The 18,566-nt window shown below is 39.4% G+C and overlaps 1 protein-coding gene across 11 annotated transcripts in view; it reads left to right on the forward strand.

The window, feature by feature from the left end:
- Window positions 1-18,566, forward strand: part of FAM13A (family with sequence similarity 13 member A) — a 333,264-nt gene that overhangs the window by 193,840 nt on the left and 120,858 nt on the right. For all 11 annotated transcript variants that reach the window (XM_044946341.2, XM_044946346.2, XM_044946337.2 and 8 more), the window contains one exon: window positions 15,177-15,340. In XM_044946341.2, the coding sequence (XP_044802276.2) occupies window positions 15,177-15,340 (164 nt within the window). The remainder of the gene's footprint in view (window positions 1-15,176; window positions 15,341-18,566) is intronic.

An 18,566-nucleotide genomic window follows, 5' to 3' on the forward strand; every position in this document is an offset into this window, starting at 1 on the left:
CATACAAGTCTTTATGTGGACCAGTGTTTTCAAATTGCTGGATTATATGGTAACTGAATTTATTCCTTCCTTGTTGAGACCCCTTTCCCTTGCCTTTCAGGACACTAATGGGTTTCCCTCTATTTTACTGTCCACTCCTTAGTCTGTCTAACCTTGGAGTGCTCTGGAGGTCAGTTCTTAGTCTTCTTCCCTTCTCTATCTAGATTCACTCTCTAGGTGATCTCTTCCAATTACTTGGTTTTTGAATACCATCTATATACAGATAATTTCCAAACATGTATTTGCAGTTCAAGCCTCTCAACTCTTAACTCCTGTATCTAACTGCCTCCATGACATCTCCACTTGTCTATCTTATGTGCATCTCAATTCTAGCATGTCTAGAGCTATAAACTCCTGATTTACCCACCAGAATCTGTACCTCCTGCTGTCTTTTCCAACTCCATGATGGCAGTTCCTTTTTTTCAATGCTAGGGCCAAAATCTTTGGAGTCATCCTTGAATCCTTCCTCCTGTCCATGGCATCAGCAAATCCTGTTGACTCCACGTTCAAAGCATGTCCAGAATCTGGTCTTCTCTCAATGTCTCCCTGATCCAATCCACAAACTTCTCAGTTACTTCCTAGCTGGTCTCCTTTAATAACTAACCAGTCTTTTCTTGATGTAGCAGTAAGGATCCTTTTAAAAATGAAAGACCTGTTTCTTCTCTGTTCAACACTTTATCAAAGTTTTTTCCCCCTCAAGGTGAAAACCAAAGTCTCAGAAGTGCCCACAGGTCTCCATGATCTAAGCCCTCTGCTGCTTCAGTGACGGCACCTCCTGCCACTTCTCTTCTCACGCATTTGTCTTCAGCCACAGTGGCCTCCTTGCTGCTCCTCGGACTTGCAAATCATGCTTCCTCCTCAGGATCTTTGCACTGCTCTGCATCTGAAATGCTCCTCCCCAGACATTCTTCTGAGACTTTCCTTTATTTCTTTAGGTCTGTGGTCAAGACTGCCAGTGGCCTCCCAAGATCTAATCTCCTTCTCTTTCTTGGCTGGGTACACGGATGCACAGCTATAAGACCACTTTCCCTAGTTTCCCTGGCAGCTGTGTGTCACCATGACTAAATTTTGGCCAATAAAAGTAAGCAGTGGGATTTCTCTCTAAGGTGGGGTGGGAGGGGGCTTACCTTTCTTTCACTCTCCCTTCACTCTCTCTCTATCCCACAGTGTTTGCAACACGAACCAAAGTTTCTGCCCTCATGGAACTTAAATCTGCTGGGGGGAAAAGACAAAAACTAATGAAAGTAGATACACAATGTGGAGAAGGAAATGGCAACCCACTCCAGTGTTCTTGCCTTGAAAATCCCAGGGACAGGGGAGCCTGGTGGGCTGCCGTCTATGGGGTCGCACAGAGTTGGACACGATTGAAGCAACTTAGCAGCAGCAGCAGCAGCAGCAGCAGATACACAATGTGTTTGATGGTACTGGATGCAGTGGAAATAAATAAAGTTCATTTCAAGTCACTTAGTCGTGTCTGACTCTTTATGACCCCATGGACTGTAGCACACCAGACTTCCCTGTCCATCACCAACTCCTGGAGCTTACTCAAACTCATGTCCATCGAGTTGGTAATGCCATTCAACCATCTCATCCTCTGTTGGCCCCTTCTCTTCCCTCCTTCAATCTTTCCCAGCATCAGTGTCCTTTTCAAATGAGTCAGTTCTTCACATCAGGTGGCCAAATTGGAGTTTCAGCTTCAGCATCAGTCCTTCCAATGAATATTCAGGACTGATTTAGTAGGGTCATGTTAATAGGGAGTGGGGCATTTTGCTGTTTATTCTGTACTGTCAGAGATAGCTCCACTGATAAGGCAGAATTTGAGGAAAATCTTACATCAGTTTGGATTAGGTGGTCTTTTTTGTTGTTGTTTGTTTTTTTACATAAAAGACCCTGACGCTGGGAAAGGTTGAAAGCAGGAAGAGAAGGGGACGACAGAGGATGAGATGGTTGGATGGCATCACCAACTCAATGGACATAAGTTTGAGCAAGCTCTGGGAGCTGGTGATGGACAGGGAAGCCTGGCGTGCTGCAGTCCATGGAGTCGCAAAGAGTCAGATATGACTGAATGACTGAACTGACTGACTGACTGAAAGAATCTGCCTGCAATGTGGGAGACCTGGGTTCGACCCCTGGGTCTGGAAGATCCCCTGGAGGAGGGCATGGCAACCCACTCCAGTATTCTTGTCTGGAGAATCCCCATGAACAGAGGACCCTGGAGAGTTACAGTCCATGGGGTCTCAAAGAGCTGGACATGACTGAGTGACTAAGCACACAAACCCCAAACAACCCTGACTTTAACAAGATAGAAATGTATTCCAGGACTTCCCTGGCATTCCAGTAGTTAAGACTCTGCATTCCCAATACAGGGAGCACGGGTTCAGTCCTTGGTCAGGGAACTAAGATCCTGCATGCCACACAGCACAGCCAAAAGAAACAGAGCTATAAAAATATATTTCCTCCAAATGAGCTAAATCGGTAAGCCAGGCTAGGAGGGGTAATGAGGCTGTTGGAGGTCACTACAGAGCCAAGACCCTTTAGCTTACAGCTCCTCAGAGCTGCAGTGCAGAGCTCCCTGCCTAGGTGTTGCCATCTGCTTTCCCACCAGGCCACAGAAGGCGTGTTGCTGCCCTGCACTTCCATTAATCATTTAGTTTGCCCTGAATTTGACAGTTCATTACTTCATTTCTCACCTTCACTTTGGTCAGGAGAAGGGGGTTTTAATAGTCAAGTTTCCAATTCTCTGTACAATTCTGGACAAATCATTTCAGTTCTGTGACCCCTGGACATTATTTCTGGGATGATGGGATTAGAACAGACCTCTCATCAGCTTTAAAACTAAGTGATTAAAAGCCAATACAATATTGTAAAGTAATTAGCCTCCAATTAAAATAAATAAATTTATAATAAAAAAACCTAAGTGATTCTAAAATAGTCATTTAATTTCTGACTCTTCCACCTATTTTTCTTGCGTGAACATGAAACTTGTGGGACCAGCCATAATCAAGCAATTCAGTTATTTAATGTTAAGTTTATTTTTCCATTTTAACACTTACCTTCAAAACCTTGAAGAGAAATTATTTACTTCTCGATTTTTTTTAAATTCTGAATCAGCATACATTATTCTAAGGATTTTTTAAAAATTCACCTGGCCAGTATCTATTGGAGATGGGAATGGGAAATGAGGTGGTAGGATGAATTTTGGCAAGTGTACCACTTTTTTAAAATCTCCGAAGGATATTCTGATGTGCACCCCTGGGGAAGAAGCACTGCTTCCTGGCATTCCATCTAGAGTCAGTAGCATCCCTCTGGATCCCTGAGCATCCAGAGAACATTTTGTTTTAAGGCCCCATCACCCTGTGTAATCCTGTCCTCTAAGTTCACAAGAACTTGAGGCCAAAGGATTGCATTTAGGGTTGGATGTTAAACATTCCCATTGATTGATCATTGATTTTTATTAGAGATAAATGATCAAAATTTTCAAAGCAGATTTTTATATTACTAATAGAATGAGAATTTGTAGAAATCTTACATTTAAATTCCTAAACTACTCAGTTTACACACCTGAATTTTTTTCCTGATGAAAGACCTAAAGTCAGAAACTTGAACTTGGTAATAGCAGATGGAACTGTATTGATGCTAGTGAGAGGCCTCACCTTACTGCCATGTACAGATTTCTCTATGAGCAGCTACTGAAAGATGAGACTTACTTGAGCCTAACTCCCAGGCCACATGGCTCTACTACGGGGCTGCTTAGTTCAAGTAAATGCAGTTTCCTGGTGTTGCATTAATAATCCTCATGCTCCGTAAATTTAGATTCTACCCATTTCTTTACCATAGCTCTTTTTCAACTAACTAAATTTTGAAACTGAATATAGATGGCACTTTTAAAATAAGAATAATTAGGCTTACACAGTGGAATTAATCTGCTTTATGGTATCAATATTTGTGAAAGAAAGGTAGATACTATCAGTTCATTCTGTTATTCATTTATTCATTATAGGAATATTTAACAGTCTTCTACTATTTACCAAATGCAACTCTAGGATGCAAGGCAACAGCAATTAACAAAACAGACAAAAATTTCTGCTGTGATAGCCTGTAGCTTTTACAGAGGAGAGAGGAGGTGTGAGAAGAGTTAACCAAGTCCTAAGAGGTTTGTTACTTACTTGAGCCACACTGTGAAACCGTAATTAATCTGATCTATTACATTTCCCTGGGTTGGGATCAAACCTGTGTCTCCCACATTGTAGGCAGATGCTTCACCGTTATCTAAGCCACCAGGGAAGTCTAAATACATTTCAAGATGAACTTTTTATATTGTGAATTTTTTGTTTTTTCACATGTGAGTAATTTTTCTAATCGCCTTAGTTAAGATGATTTTATACCAAGTATGGATTCACTCTAAAATTTAGATTAAGATGAGATTTTAATTAGTTATAATTTTACCATTGACCCATTTATACAAAAAAAAAAAGAGAGAAAAAAAGATATGCGTAAGAAGCTACCTTGCAAATTTTCTTAAAGCAAGTTAATAACTTACTTTAAAAAAAAAAAAACCTGGAACATTAATTAACTTGCACTATCAGTTCAGTTCAGCCATGTCCTACTCTTTGCAACCCCACAGACTGCAGCACGCCAGGCTTCCCTATCCATCACCAACTCTCGGAGCTTGTTGAAACTCATATTTATTGAGTTGGTGATGCCACCCAACCATCTCATCCTCTGTCGTCCCCTTCTCCTCCTGCCTTCAATCTTTCCCAGCATCAGGGTCTTTTCCAGTGAGTCAGTTCTTTGCATCAGGTGGCCAAAGTATTGGAGCTTCAGCTTTAGCATCAGTCCTTCCAATGACTATTCAAGACTTATTTCCCTTAGGATTGACTGGTTTAATCTTGCAGTCCAAGGGACTCTCAACAGTCTTCTCCAGCATCACAGTTCAATAGCATCAATTCTTAGGTGCTCAGCTTTCTTTATGGTCCAACTCTCACATCCGTACATGACTACTGGAAAAACCATAGCTTTGACTAGATAGACCTTTCTCAGCAAAGTAATGACGTGGTCTGACAAAACATGGTCCACTGGAAAAGGGAATGGCAAACCACTTTAGTATTCTTGTCTTAAGAACCCCATGAACAGTATGAAAAGGCTTGCACTGTAGCTGGCTCATAAAAGATTGATCAGATTATTTATCAGGAGAATTGATAGCTGCTGTTTAATAAATAAGTCTCACTTCTGAAAAGCAAAATTTAAATCATTTTTGAGCAAAATCAAAGGCTTTTAAAATTTTTTCTAATTTAGAAGGTTTTAAAAAATGTTTAAGCTAAAAATGCCTTTTATAAAAAAATTAGAGTAAAACATGTGTTTCCTGGTACTTATTTCACCGTTTCTTCCTCTGAAGGTGCTAAGTTTAATGAACGTGAAGGAAAAGCAAGAGGCTTTGTCCTCTTTGAACAAATGACAAGTGCAGGACAGAAAAGGTCAAGGATATTGAGAAGGTCCAGTGAACTTTATTTAGAAAGTCTAAATGTTAAATATTAACTTTTCTGCTTTCATCCTGCTATCAGTTTCCCTTCATCATTGAGCCTTGAGTGTAATTTTCTGCCCTGTTCTAATCTCCTCTTGAAGTACCTGATGGTGGAAAGAATAGACTTTTACCATTTCAGAATTCAAGCACAGCACTCCTAAGACCAAAACATTAAAGTTTGTTAGACTTAAACTTTTAAAAATTATGTATTAATAATATAGTTTCATAATAGTGTGCCAAATTGTTATAAATTTTTCTACAGTTGATTCACATGCCCATCCCTTTTCTAGGAAGAAGCATAATAGGAAATATTCACCTATAAAAGGACAGGGGGCTACAGGTTTCAGAGAGATTGGTCCCCATCCACTAAACTGAGTCCCTCCTGTTTCTGAACTCACCTGCCATTGCTCGGTTTCAGAGCGGACGGCTCCTACCCCACACCTGCGCATGGCACAGAGGGCACTGTTGTGCCCTCACAGTTATAGATTTTACATGGATAAATATCAAAACAAGTGTTATTTTTTCACGTCTTTTCTTTTTAGTCACATCAATGTTTCAGGGTAAATCAGATTGTGGCATCACAGACATGTTTTTCTGTGGTGCTGGATTCTTTGTTCAGTTTTTAAAGATTAGACCATGTTAAAAACCTTTGTAGTACTGATTAAGGCAGAATTTGGTTTTGGACCTTTGAAATTTGTTCATGTATGTTTTATTTTTTGTTTGTTTTTAATTTTGTTAGTACAGTTAATTTATAGTGTTGTGTTAGTTTCAGGTATACAGCACAATGATTCAGATATATAGATATATAGATACTCATTTTCAGTTTCTTTTGCCTTATAGGTTATTACAAAATATTGAGTAGATTTCCCTGTGCTATACAATAGGTCTTTGCTATCTATTTTATATGTAGCAGTGTGTATATCGGAGAAGGCAATGGCAACCCACTCCAGTACTCTTGCCTGGAAACTCCCATGGACCGAGGAGCCTGGTAGGCTGCAGTCCATGGGGTCTGGAAAGTTGGACGCGACTGAGTGACTTCACTTTCACTTTTCACTTTCCTGCATTGGAGAAGGAAATGGCAACCCACTCCAGTGTTCTTGCCTGGAGAATCCCAGGGACGGGGGAGCCTGGTGGGCTGCCATCTATGGGGTCGCACAGAGTCGGACACGACTGAAGTGACTTAGCAGCAGCAGTGTGTATATGTTAATCCCAAATTCCTAATTTATCCATCCTTCCACCATCCCCTTTGGTAACCATAAGTTTGTTTTATGTATATTTTAGATATAGTATACCTAAATAACACAAGTATTATTAGATATATAGATATATATATGCTTGTGTTAAGTCGCTTCAGTCATGTCCGACTCTGCGACCCTATGGACTGTAGCTCACCAGACTTCTCTGTTCATGGGAATTCTCCAGGCAAGAATACTGGAGTGGGTTGCCATGCACTCCTCCAGGGGATCTTCCTGACACAGGGATCAAACTCGTGTCCTCATGTCTCCCGTGGTTCATGCAATGCAGGTGTATTCTTTACCACTGAGCCACCAGGGAAACCTATAGGTATATTTGTATACACACACACACATTTACACACATTTTTATTTGCTGACTCACATTTATATATCACAGCACACTGTATTATCTATCATAACAAAACTTTTTCACAGTCCCATTAAACCTTTGTAGATATTTTAATGACTAAATATACTTTCATCATATACATAGGCAATAATTACCTATTATAGTAATTTGTCTATTTAGAATGATTTTATTTGGAACATATTATAAATAAAAATATGATGAGCACATTTTCCAAATAGTTTCCTCGTATCTGATTTCTTTCCCCTAAGATCATATTGCTAGAATAGTTCAGTGGGTGCCACAGAGATAAATTTAAAGAAAGTTTTAATTATTAATGCCCCTAAGAAAAGAAGAAAATGGGTTGCATTATGAGATATAATGTGATTTTTATTAAAAAAAAACAAACCTTTTTTTCTTATAATTTAGCATTAACTTATGACCAAATATACAGGGTAGTGGTAAGCACAGGCCCTGAGGCCTGGCTCTCTGGGTTATAACTGTGTCTCTGCCACTTCCTTACTGGACAGACAACTCAAAGTATGCCTCCATTTCCTCAGCTGTGAAATGGTAATAATTATAGTCCCTGCCTCTTTGGGTTGTTGTAAGAATTAAATGGGTTAATTTATGTAAATCTCTTGGAACCATGCTAGCAGAGTGTCACTAAATAGTTATAACACTAACCGCAATAGCATCTAAGAATATTTCTTAATTTTACATTTTCAAAGGTTATTCTTCTATTTCCCTGGCATCTCAAATACCAACATATTTCAAATTGCTTCTTAGATTCTTTCATACCTGCAAGTACATGCACAGAATGCACCTTCCTAAAGATTCCTAGAACTGTTAGTGTTTGAGTTGTACACATAAATCACGCGACATAAGCCTAGATCCTTATCTCAAACAGCCAATGGCAGAATTCTTAGCAAAATGTTTTTCATAGACGGTTGGAGGGCTTTAATAGTTTTCACCTTCAAGTACAAAACTTATCACAAAGATCACTAAAATAAAGGAGCAAAAGTAGTGTGAATTTGTGGATATCTTCAATGGAAAAAGAAAGCTGTCTACCCAAGTCAGTATCCCAAACCCTTGGCCATTTTTCTACTGCAGTCACGTGCTCTGAAACTGCAGGTGGGTCTCTTCAAAGGCATTCACTCTGTTTATTACAATAAGATATTTATTTTTGTTGCAGTAAATCTGTGCCCCACAGGGCTTGCCTGAATCTCATGGAAAGTGAAAGTGAAGATCACTCAGTCATGTCCGACTCTTTGCAACCCCATGGACAATACAGTCCATGGAATTCTCCAGGCCAGAATACTGGAGTAGATAGCCTTTCCCTTCTCCAGGGCATCTTCCGAACCCAGGGATCAAACCCAGGTCTCCCACATTGTGGGCAGATTCTTTACCAGCTGAGCCACAAGGGAAGCCCAGAACCTCATTGAGTCACTAGCAATTCTTGGGTAGATAAGGTAGGGCTGTGTGACCTCCTTGACCCATTCTTGCTAAGTTCAGAGCTGATCTTGGCCCCTTATATGTTAACATGCCAATGACAAAAAGGGAGGACACAACCAGAAGAAAAGCATAGAGAAATGGCCTCAATATAGATTTCTTCTTCCTGTTCGCTCTGAAGCAGGGTTCCTCAAAGTCAGCTGTACTGATGGTTTGGAGCAGATAACTTTTTCATGGCAGGCTGTCCTGGGCACTGTAGAATGTTTAGTCACATTTCTGGCTTCTACTCACTAGTTTGCAATGTCACACACCCTCGCCCCTGTCATGTAGTTGCTGGTATCTGAATCCTAGTATGGCATTCAGTTCTGTTCAGTTCAGTCGCTCAGTTATATCTGACTCTTTGCGACCCCATGAACTGCAGCATGCCAGGCCTCCCTGTCCATCACCAACACCTGGAGTCCACTCAAACCCATGTCCATCGAGTTGGTGATGCCATTCAGCCATCTCATCCTCTATCGTCCCCTTCTCCTCCTGCCCTCAACCTTTCCCGGTATCAGGGTCTTTTCAAAAGAGTCAGCTCTTTGCATCACGTGGGTAAAGTATTGAAGTTTCAGCTTCAAAATCAGTCCTTCCAATGAACACCCAGGACTGATCTCCTTTAGGATGGACTGGTTGGATCTCCTTGCAGTTCAAGGGACTCTCAAGAGTCTTCTCCAATACCACAGTTCAAAAGCATCAATTCTTCGGCGCTCAGTTTTCTTCACAGTCCAACTCTCACGTCCATACATGACCACTGGAAAAACCATAGCCTTGACTAGATGGACCTTTGTTGACAGACTAATGTCTCTGCTTTTTAATATGCTGTCTAGGTTGGTCATAACTTTCCTTCCAAGGAGTAAGCATCTTATAATTTCATGGCTGCAATCACCATCTGCAGTGATTTTGGAGCCCAAAAAAATAAAGTCTGCCACTGTTTCCACTGTTTCCCCATCTATTTGCCATGAAGTGATGGGACCAGATGCCATGATCTTAGTTTTCTGAATGTTGAGCTTTAAGCCAACTTTTTCACTCTCCTCCTTCACTTTCATCAAAGGCTCTTTACTTCTTCTTCACTTTCTGCCATAAGGGTGGTGTCATCTGCATATCTGAGGTGATTGATATTTCTCCTGGCAATCTTGATTCCAGCTTGTGCTTCCTCCAGCCCAGTGTCTCTCATGATGTACTCTGCATTTAAGTTGAATAAGCAGGGTGACAATATACAGCCTTGCTGCTGCTGCTGCTGCTAAGTCACTTAGTATGTCCAACTCTGTGCAACTCCATAGATGGCAGCACACTAGGCTCCCCAGTCCCTGGGATTCTTCAAACGAGAACACTGGAGTGGGTTGCCATTTCCTTCTCCAGTGCATGAAAGTGAAAAGTGAACGTGAAGTCGCTCAGTCGTGTCCAACTCCTAGCAACCCCATGGACTGCAGCCTACCAGGCTCCTCCGTCCATGGGATTTTCCAGGCAAGAGTACTGGAATGGGTTGCCATTGCCTTCTCCATATACAGCCTTGATTTACGCCTTTTCCTATTTGGAACCAGTCTGCTGTTCCATGTCCAGTTCTAACTTTTGCTTCCTGACATGCATACAGGTTTCTCAAGAGGCAGGTCAGGTAATCTGGTATTCCCATCTCTTTCAGAATTTTCCACAGTATATTGTGATCCACACAGTCAAAGGCTTTGGCATAGTCAATAAAGCAGAAATAGATGTTTTTCTGGAACTCTCTTGCTTTTTCAATGATCCAGCGGATGTTGGCAATTTGATCTCTTGTTCCTCTGCCTTTTCTAAAACCACCTTGAACATCTGGAAGTTCGTGGTTCACATATTGCTGAAGCCTGGCTTGGAGAATTTTAAGCATTATTTTACTAGTGTGTGAGATGAGTGCAATTGTGCGGTAGTTTGAGCATTCTTTGACATTGCCTTTCTTTGAGATTGGAATGAAAACTGACCTTTTCCAGTCCTGTGGCCACTGCTGAGTTTTCCAAATGTGCTGGCATATTGAGTGCAGCACTTTCACAGCATCATCTTTCAGGATTTGAAATAGCTCAACTGGAATTCCATCACCTCCACTAGCTTTGTTTGTAGTGATGCTTCCTAAGGCCCACTTGGCTTCACATAACAGGATGTCTGGCTCTAGGTGAGTGATCACACCATCGTGATTATCTGGGTCTTGAAGATCTTTTTTGTACAGTTTTTCTGTGTATTCTTGCCACCTCTTCTTAATATCTTCTGCTTCTGTTAGGTCCATATCATTTCTGTCCTTTATCGAGCCCAGCTTTGCATGAAGTGTTCCCTTGGTATCTCTAATTCTCTTGAAGAGATCTCTAGTCTTTCCCATCCTGTTGTTTTCCTCTATTTATTTGCATTGATCGCTGAAGAAGGCTTTCTTATCTCTCCTTCCTATTCTTTGGAACTGTGCATTCAAATGGGTATATCTTTCCTTTTCTCATTTGCTTGTTGCTTCCCTTCTTTTCACAGCTGTTTGCAAGGCTCCTCAGACAGCCATTTTGCTTTTTTGCATTTCTTTTTCTTGGGGATGGTCTTGATTCCTGTCTCTTGTACAATGTCAGAAACCTCCATCCATAGTTCATCAGGCACTCTGTCTATCAGATCTAGTCTCTTAATTCTATTTCTCATTTCCACTGTATAGTCATTAGGGATTTGACTTAGGTCATACCTGAATGGTCTAGTGGTTTTCTCCACTTTCTTCAATTTCAGTCTGAATTTGTCAATAAGGAGTTCATGATCCAAGCCACAGTCAGCTCCTGGTCTTGTTTTTGCTGACTGTATAGAGCTTCTCCATCTCTGGCTGCAAAGGATATAATCAATATGATTTCAGTGTTGACCACCTGGTGATGTCCCTGTGTAGAGTCTTCTCTTGTGTTGTTGGAAGAGGATGTTTGCTATGACCAGTGTTCTCTTGGCAGAACTCGGTTAGCCTTTGCCCTGCTTCATTCTGTACTCCCAGGCCAAATTTGCCTGTTACTCCAGGTGTTTCTTGACTTCCTACTTTTGCATTCCAGTCCCCTATAATGAAAAGGACATCTTTTTTGGGTGTTAGTTCTAGAAAGTCTGTAGGTCTTCATAGAACTGTTCAACTTCAGCTTCTTCGGCTTTTCTGGTTGGGGCATAGACTTGGATTACCGTGATATTGAAAGGTTTCCTTTGGAAACAGAGATCATTCTGTCGTTTTTGAGATTGCATCCAAGTACTGCATTTTGGATTCTTTTGTTGACTGTGATGGCTATTCCATTTCTTCTAAGGGATTCCTGCTCACAGTAGTAGATATAATGGTCATTTGAGTTAAATTCACCCATTCCAGTCCATCTTAGTTCACTGATTCCTAGAATATCGATGTTCACGCTTGTCATCTCCTGTTTGACCATTTCCAATTTGTCTTGATTCATGGACCTGACATTCCAGGTTCCTATGCAATATTGCTCTTTACAGCATTGGACTTTGCTTCTATCACCATTCACATCCATAACTGGGTATTGTTTTTGCTTTGGCTCCATCCCTTCATTCTTTCTGAAGTTATTTCTCCACTCATCTCCAGTAGCATATTGGGCACCTCCCGACCTGGGGAGTTCATCTTTCAGTGTCCTACCTTTTTGCCTTTTCATGCTGTTCATTAAGGAGGCTATTTTAATGTGAACTGGCAAGGTGGAGTAAGCTGCATGTCACCTTTTTGTACCTTAGAATATTTTTTTTGCATAAATTGTTGAATCAAATTTAGAACCCAAATTTTCACTGAACCTACATTCATTTCAATATTGAGAGAAAATACACTACTTTTTCAGTGTTTTTTAATTGATATTTCATGTTTATTTCTTATGAAAAGTCACATGAAAAAGGAGCCCCTGTATGAAAAATATAATCACATGTATTTACATTTTTCATATTCTTTTGCTGTTTACCTGAGTATTTCTCTTGGCTAATACAGCTATGAGCTATAGTTAGTTCATAATTTTTTAGAATTTTTCTTTGATTTTCATGAACTTATGTGTATTCTGCAGAGAAATGCAACTGAAGAGTTGATTGATAATCATCAGATTTGGGCAGATTTTACATAACAACTATACTAGTAAAGCCTAGCTTTTACTTAGTGTTTATTTTGTGCTAAATGTAACTCTTTGCTAAATCAGTTTCATGTAATTCTCATAGTGGTATGAATGTACTAAATATTTATGTTCATAGTTTTCCCCCTGTAATTTTTTTAAACATTAAGCCTAATATTTAATTTTTTATTGGAGTATAATTGTTTTGCAATGTTGTGCTAGTTTCTGTTGTACAACAACATGAATCAGCTATATGGACACATATTCCCTCCCTCCCTCCCTCCCACCCCTATCTCACTGCTCTAGGTCATCAAATCTCTGAGCTGAACTCCCCGTGCTATACAGCAGGTTCCCACTAGGTATCTATTTTGCACATGGTAGTGTATATATCGGAGAAGGCAATGGCACCCCACTCCAGTACTGTTGCCCGGAAAATCCCACGGATGGAGGAGCCTGGTAGGCTGCAGTCCATGGGGTCGCTAAGAGTCAGACACAATTGCGCGACTTCACTTTCCCTTTTCACTTTCATGCATTGGAGAAGGAAATGGCAACCCACTCCAGTGTTCTTGCCTGGAGAATCCCATTGACGGAGAAGCCTGGTAGGCTGCAGTCCATGGAGTCGCACAGAGTCGGACACGACTGAAGCGACTTAGTAGCAGCAGCAGCAGCAGCAGTAGTAGTAGTCAGATCAGATCAGATCAGTTGCTCAGTCGTGTCCGACTCTTTGCGACCCCATGAATCGCAGCACACCAGGCCTCCCTGTCCATCACCAACTCCCGGAGTTCACTGAGACTCACGTCCATCGAATCAGTGATGCCATCCAGCCATCTCATCCTCTGTCATCCCCTTCTCCTGCCCCCAATCCCTCCCAGCATCAGAGTCTTTTCCAATGAGTCAACTCTTCACATGAGGTGGCCAAAGTACTGGAGTTTCAGCTTTAGCATCATTCCTTCCAAAGAAATCCCAGGGCTGATCTCCTTCAGAATGGACTAGTGGTGTATATATATGTCAGTGCTACTCTCTTGTTCCTCTTTTTAATTGTCCGTTATCCTATCCTCTGGTTCACTCAGTGTCTTGGGAATATCTTGTAGTTGAGTGTCTGACAATAAGTGTTTATTAATGGGTTTAAAACTTTGCTAGACTTTTTGGTAAAAATGTTGTTGTTTAGTCACTAAGTCATGTCCCACTCTTTTGTGACCCCATGAACTGCCTGCCAGGCTCCTTTTTCCATGGGATTTCCCAGGCAAGAATACTAGAGTGGGTTGCCATTTCCTTCTCCATGGCATCTTCCCAACCCAGGGACCAAACTTGTGTTTCCTGCATTGGCAGGAGGATTCTTTACCGTTGAGCCATCAAGGAAGCCCAATAAAAATGTTACAAATAATATAAAGAAGAAGAAGGGGCAATCTGGTTGAGACCACGTGACCTAGAAACTCGAGATGACTAAGATTATGCTATTAGATGACATGCAATGAAGTGTAGATTGTGTGGTGGTGAGTTAACAGGAATTCAGAATTGGGAAAGGTTACTTAGACCTGACAGTAGTAGTTAGTGAAGCTCTGTGGTCAGTGTATTCTTATCTCAGCTTCGTAGGAAGTTAAGATTTGATTTGGTTGGTGATTGGTCAGTGATCAGCAGGTGACTTTCTAGGTGAAAGGACAAGGAAGAGACAGTCCTCAAGGTGAGAAAAAGCTTCCAGAGTAACATATACAGTTGATCCAAGCTTTTGAAAATTTCCTGAGATTCTGACATGATTTTTACACATTTTTAGGAAAAGAATATTGATCGTATTCTCATTTTTTTCTGACTTAAAATAAGACAATGTGAGAGTATTTCTGGGGTTGGAGAGACCTCAGGTATAAAAAGTCTGTACTCTGAGTATTCATTTGGCATTTGTGTTGTCCGTGATTCCAGAGATAGAAGAAAAGTAAAAAGATGGTATTTTTCGCATTTATTTCCTTAATTCAAAATGTATTACACCATGCTTTGCCCTACAAAAGATTACAATGGAAACTTGCAAACTGGTGTGTATTTTGCTTCTTGGTAGTGAATATTTCTGCATAACTATCCCACACTGGAATTCTTTATTTCACTGGTTCTCATACTTATTTTCTTCTGCTTCTTTCTAGCTATTTATTCTCTTCTTCTAGGTTGCCATCTTATATACTCTCATAATCTCTCATTACATAGAATAGTTATTCTAAGGAGGCATTAGGCCTGGGGAAAATTGGTTTGAGAGTCCAGGAGAGGTGTGTGGATCATATATGGTTTGAAAGTTCCCCTCAGAAATATTGGTATCACCCCTTTACTGTACCCTTTGCTGTAAAAGAATTTTTATACACATTTTTATTTCTATATCTCAGTTGATATTTTTCTGGAGTATGATTAATAGATTATTAATGAATTCAGATAAACTGTCTTCAGTGTCTTAACTGGAAGGTTTTTTAAAACTCCTTTCTCTCTCTTTTTCTAATTTTGTGTTTTAGATCCGCAAATCCAGTAGTGAGGGATCTATTTGGACCCACAGGGTACCACACCCAGAGCTGTCTGAGGGCGTTCCTCAGGTCAGCCTGCAGCTAAGTCGGAGAAAATCCTGCTGGGATGACACGAGTTCAGCAGAGGATGCTAAGGCTACCAAGTTGCTGTCCAGGTTAGCATGTTTCTTTTGTTTACATGTCATGTATTGCCATCTGTGCTAATGTACAAGGCCCTCATATGTAGGTGTGTTTACACATATCTACCACCAGGGTCATCAGGATACAGATCAGTAAAACTGTTTAAAATTTACCGTAACTTTTGAAAATGTTCTGATCTTATCACAGAAGCATTCCTGGTTTGTTATATTTTGTTTTCTGGATTAAAACAAATTATTTAGTCAGTCAGTCTATGCTAGCCTCACATTAAATGTTGGAAGAGTTATTTTTTGGATGCCTTTCATAATATGTTCAGTGGCCAATATTATCTGCAGTGGGGATTTTACAGTTGTTACTAGAACCAACTCTCACTAACACATTGTGAATATTGCCTTTTACGCATTAGATTGCATGTTAAACCTAAAAGCAAACTTCATTGATATACTTGAGGAAAAAGGAATATAATTTTCTTAAAATAGGTAAAATGGGGTCTGAATCTTATTTACTCCTAACATATAGAATTTTTCCTTTTAAAAGTTTTTCATCTTTTTTTTGTAACTTACAACCTATTTCTATAATTAAAAAAAATCACTACAATAAATTTCACTAAAAATAAAATTTAAATCTTTTCTATGTCTTTGTAGTAACAGAATAGATAGTGTGCCAATTTTTATTTCAAAAATGAACTTATGGAACTGTTTTCATTTGCAGTTGCTTTCTAGAACAAGTTATTGTTTAGTTCATAAATTTGAACCAGGAAAAAATAGTGTGTGTGTGTGTTTTGTACACATACACAGGTTTCTCTAAATTTTTTCTTAGGGAAGTTTCCATTTTTCTCCTTAACAATTTATTGGTTGATTCAGTCTTAACCACAAGGTGTGGCATTGTGTATTAAATATATTGCATGCCCTTATTCTCTAAATACAGTATTCATTTTGATTTTCCAACTTTTTTCCAAAAATTTGTCAAGAAGCATTTCATCAGGGCTTTTCATAGTATTGATTTATTTTTTAGTTGCTCCTACAAAGAAAAAAAAAAATGGCAATTCAGCAAAATCTATTTTTGTCGGCTCTATCTGATAAGCTTGATTGACTTTACAAAGCAGTGAATAAAGTCATTCTGTTTGCACTTATTGAAGTCACTGAAACATATTTATACATAACAGTTTGATTTTCAACAAAATTACAGTATCAATTTTAACAACAAAGATAACACTAAGAAAGAACCTTTGGCACTGAAATGCCACTTCCTCCAGAATGAGGAAGTGTCCTGTGATTTTTCAACAATAAGTTTGATTTCTAGAGCTTTAAGAGTTGGTTTTTGGCTAACAGTGTGTTCTAGATAACTTGAAATTTTTAGAGTTTAGACCTTGTTCAGTAGTTTTTCCCAGGTTAGCTGACTTTGATCATTTTTCTTCTTAGTTTCAAATCTTAAACATAGCTCCATTGCTTCTTGAGATGTAACAGAAGTATGAATTTTTATCAGCAAGAGTTCATTGTTTTTCTACTCTTCAGATAGTGGCAGTAAAAATAAAAGCATAAGGAAGTAACACACTTTAAAATGTGATGTTTTAAGAGTTCAGAGAGGAGTTCACTATCATTTATTGCAATTGACTGACTTCTATCTTGAAAAATTATTTATGTATATGAATAACATTTTTCTGTATTTCTGTAATAGTCTAAAACTGGCTTTGAGGATGTTCAGTTCAGTTGCTCAGTTGTGTCCAACTCTTTGCAACCCCATGGACTGCAGCATGCCAGGCCTCCCTATACATCACCAATTCCCGGAGTTTACTCAAACTCGTATACATTGAGTTGGTGATGCCATCCAACCATCTCATCCTCTGTTGACCCCTCTCCTCCTTCCTTCAATCTTTCCCAGCATCAGGGTCTTTTCAGATGAGTCAGTTCTTCGCACCAAGTGGCCAAAGTATTAGATCTTCAGCATCAGTCCTTCCAGTGAATATTCATGACTGATTTCCTTTAGGATGGACTGGTTGTTTCTCCTTGCAGTCCAAGGGACTCTCAAGAGTCTTCTTCAACATAACAGTTCAAATCCTATAAAAAACAATAACTTTTCTAGTCTTCATAGAATCTTTCTCTCAGAATGGCATGAGAAAAGCTAAGGAATAAACTATCTTTTGATTTTGTTAGAGCTCAGAGGAGCTGTTTTATACTGACTTCCCAGCCAAAGACAGAGGTGCTTAGTGATAGGTTCACTTCATTCAGTAAAGACATTTAGCTAGTCCATTTATATTTTCTAAAACTGACAGCAGCAATTCCTAAAATATTGTCAAAAATTCTTTTTTTTTTTTTTTTTGGTAATCCAGATGCTTGCATTACCAAAATTCACAGTAGTCTGAAAGGCATAACCTCTATTCTGACATGCCAACTCTGAAGGAATAAATGTCATCATTCTCCACGTTGTAAGTACAGTGCTTAAATTTGGCAGGTCAGAGACACACACAGAAATGAGGATGTTGTTGGACAGGTGCATCCCTTAAGCAAGTCTGGAACATTCCAGTTCTTCTCCCTACATGGTAGTAATCTTATTTTGCTCCTTTTAAAAATATCAAGAACAGCACTTGTTTTGTCATTTATACAAGAACTAAACTCTAAGTATTAACTTGTATGTTAGTAAGCAGGCTGTTTAAAAATTCTTCTGAGAAGAGAAAATCACACATCCATCCTAAAAAGAGAAAGGAAAAATACACAGTATATGTAAAGTTTAAGATGTTAAAATGGTTTAACATTTCAGGGATAGCTATATTATCTATTTCAACATGTGACATAGATAAATGATCATTTTTCATGTTTCTAACACTGTACTATATTATTTTCAGAATTTAATTTTAGAACTTAAGAGGATTAATATTTTTAGTCTTTTATATGTTTAACAATATTTATTATAATGTTTTATTTGAAAGGTTATGCATTTCCTTGAATGTGTGATTTTTCTTAAAGGCCAAAAAAAATTTCTAGTTTTGTTCTGTAAAGTCAAAGTGTAGAGTCAAGAAACTGTATGTGTGTTGTACGATTCCCTTTATATGAGATGGCCAGAAAAGGCAAATTTATAGAAACAGAAGTAGATTTGTGATTGTCTGGAAGCCAGGAGGGGACTGTGAATGTATAGGAGATTAGTTATACATGCCTGCTGCTGCTGCTGCTAAGTCGAGTCAGTCGTGTCCGACTCTGTGCGACCCCATAGACGGTAGCCCACCAGGCTTCTCCGTCCCTGGGATTC

Source organism: Bubalus bubalis, chromosome 7 (assembly GCF_019923935.1).
Source record: "Bubalus bubalis isolate 160015118507 breed Murrah chromosome 7, NDDB_SH_1, whole genome shotgun sequence".
NCBI lineage: Eukaryota > Metazoa > Chordata > Mammalia > Artiodactyla > Bovidae > Bubalus > Bubalus bubalis.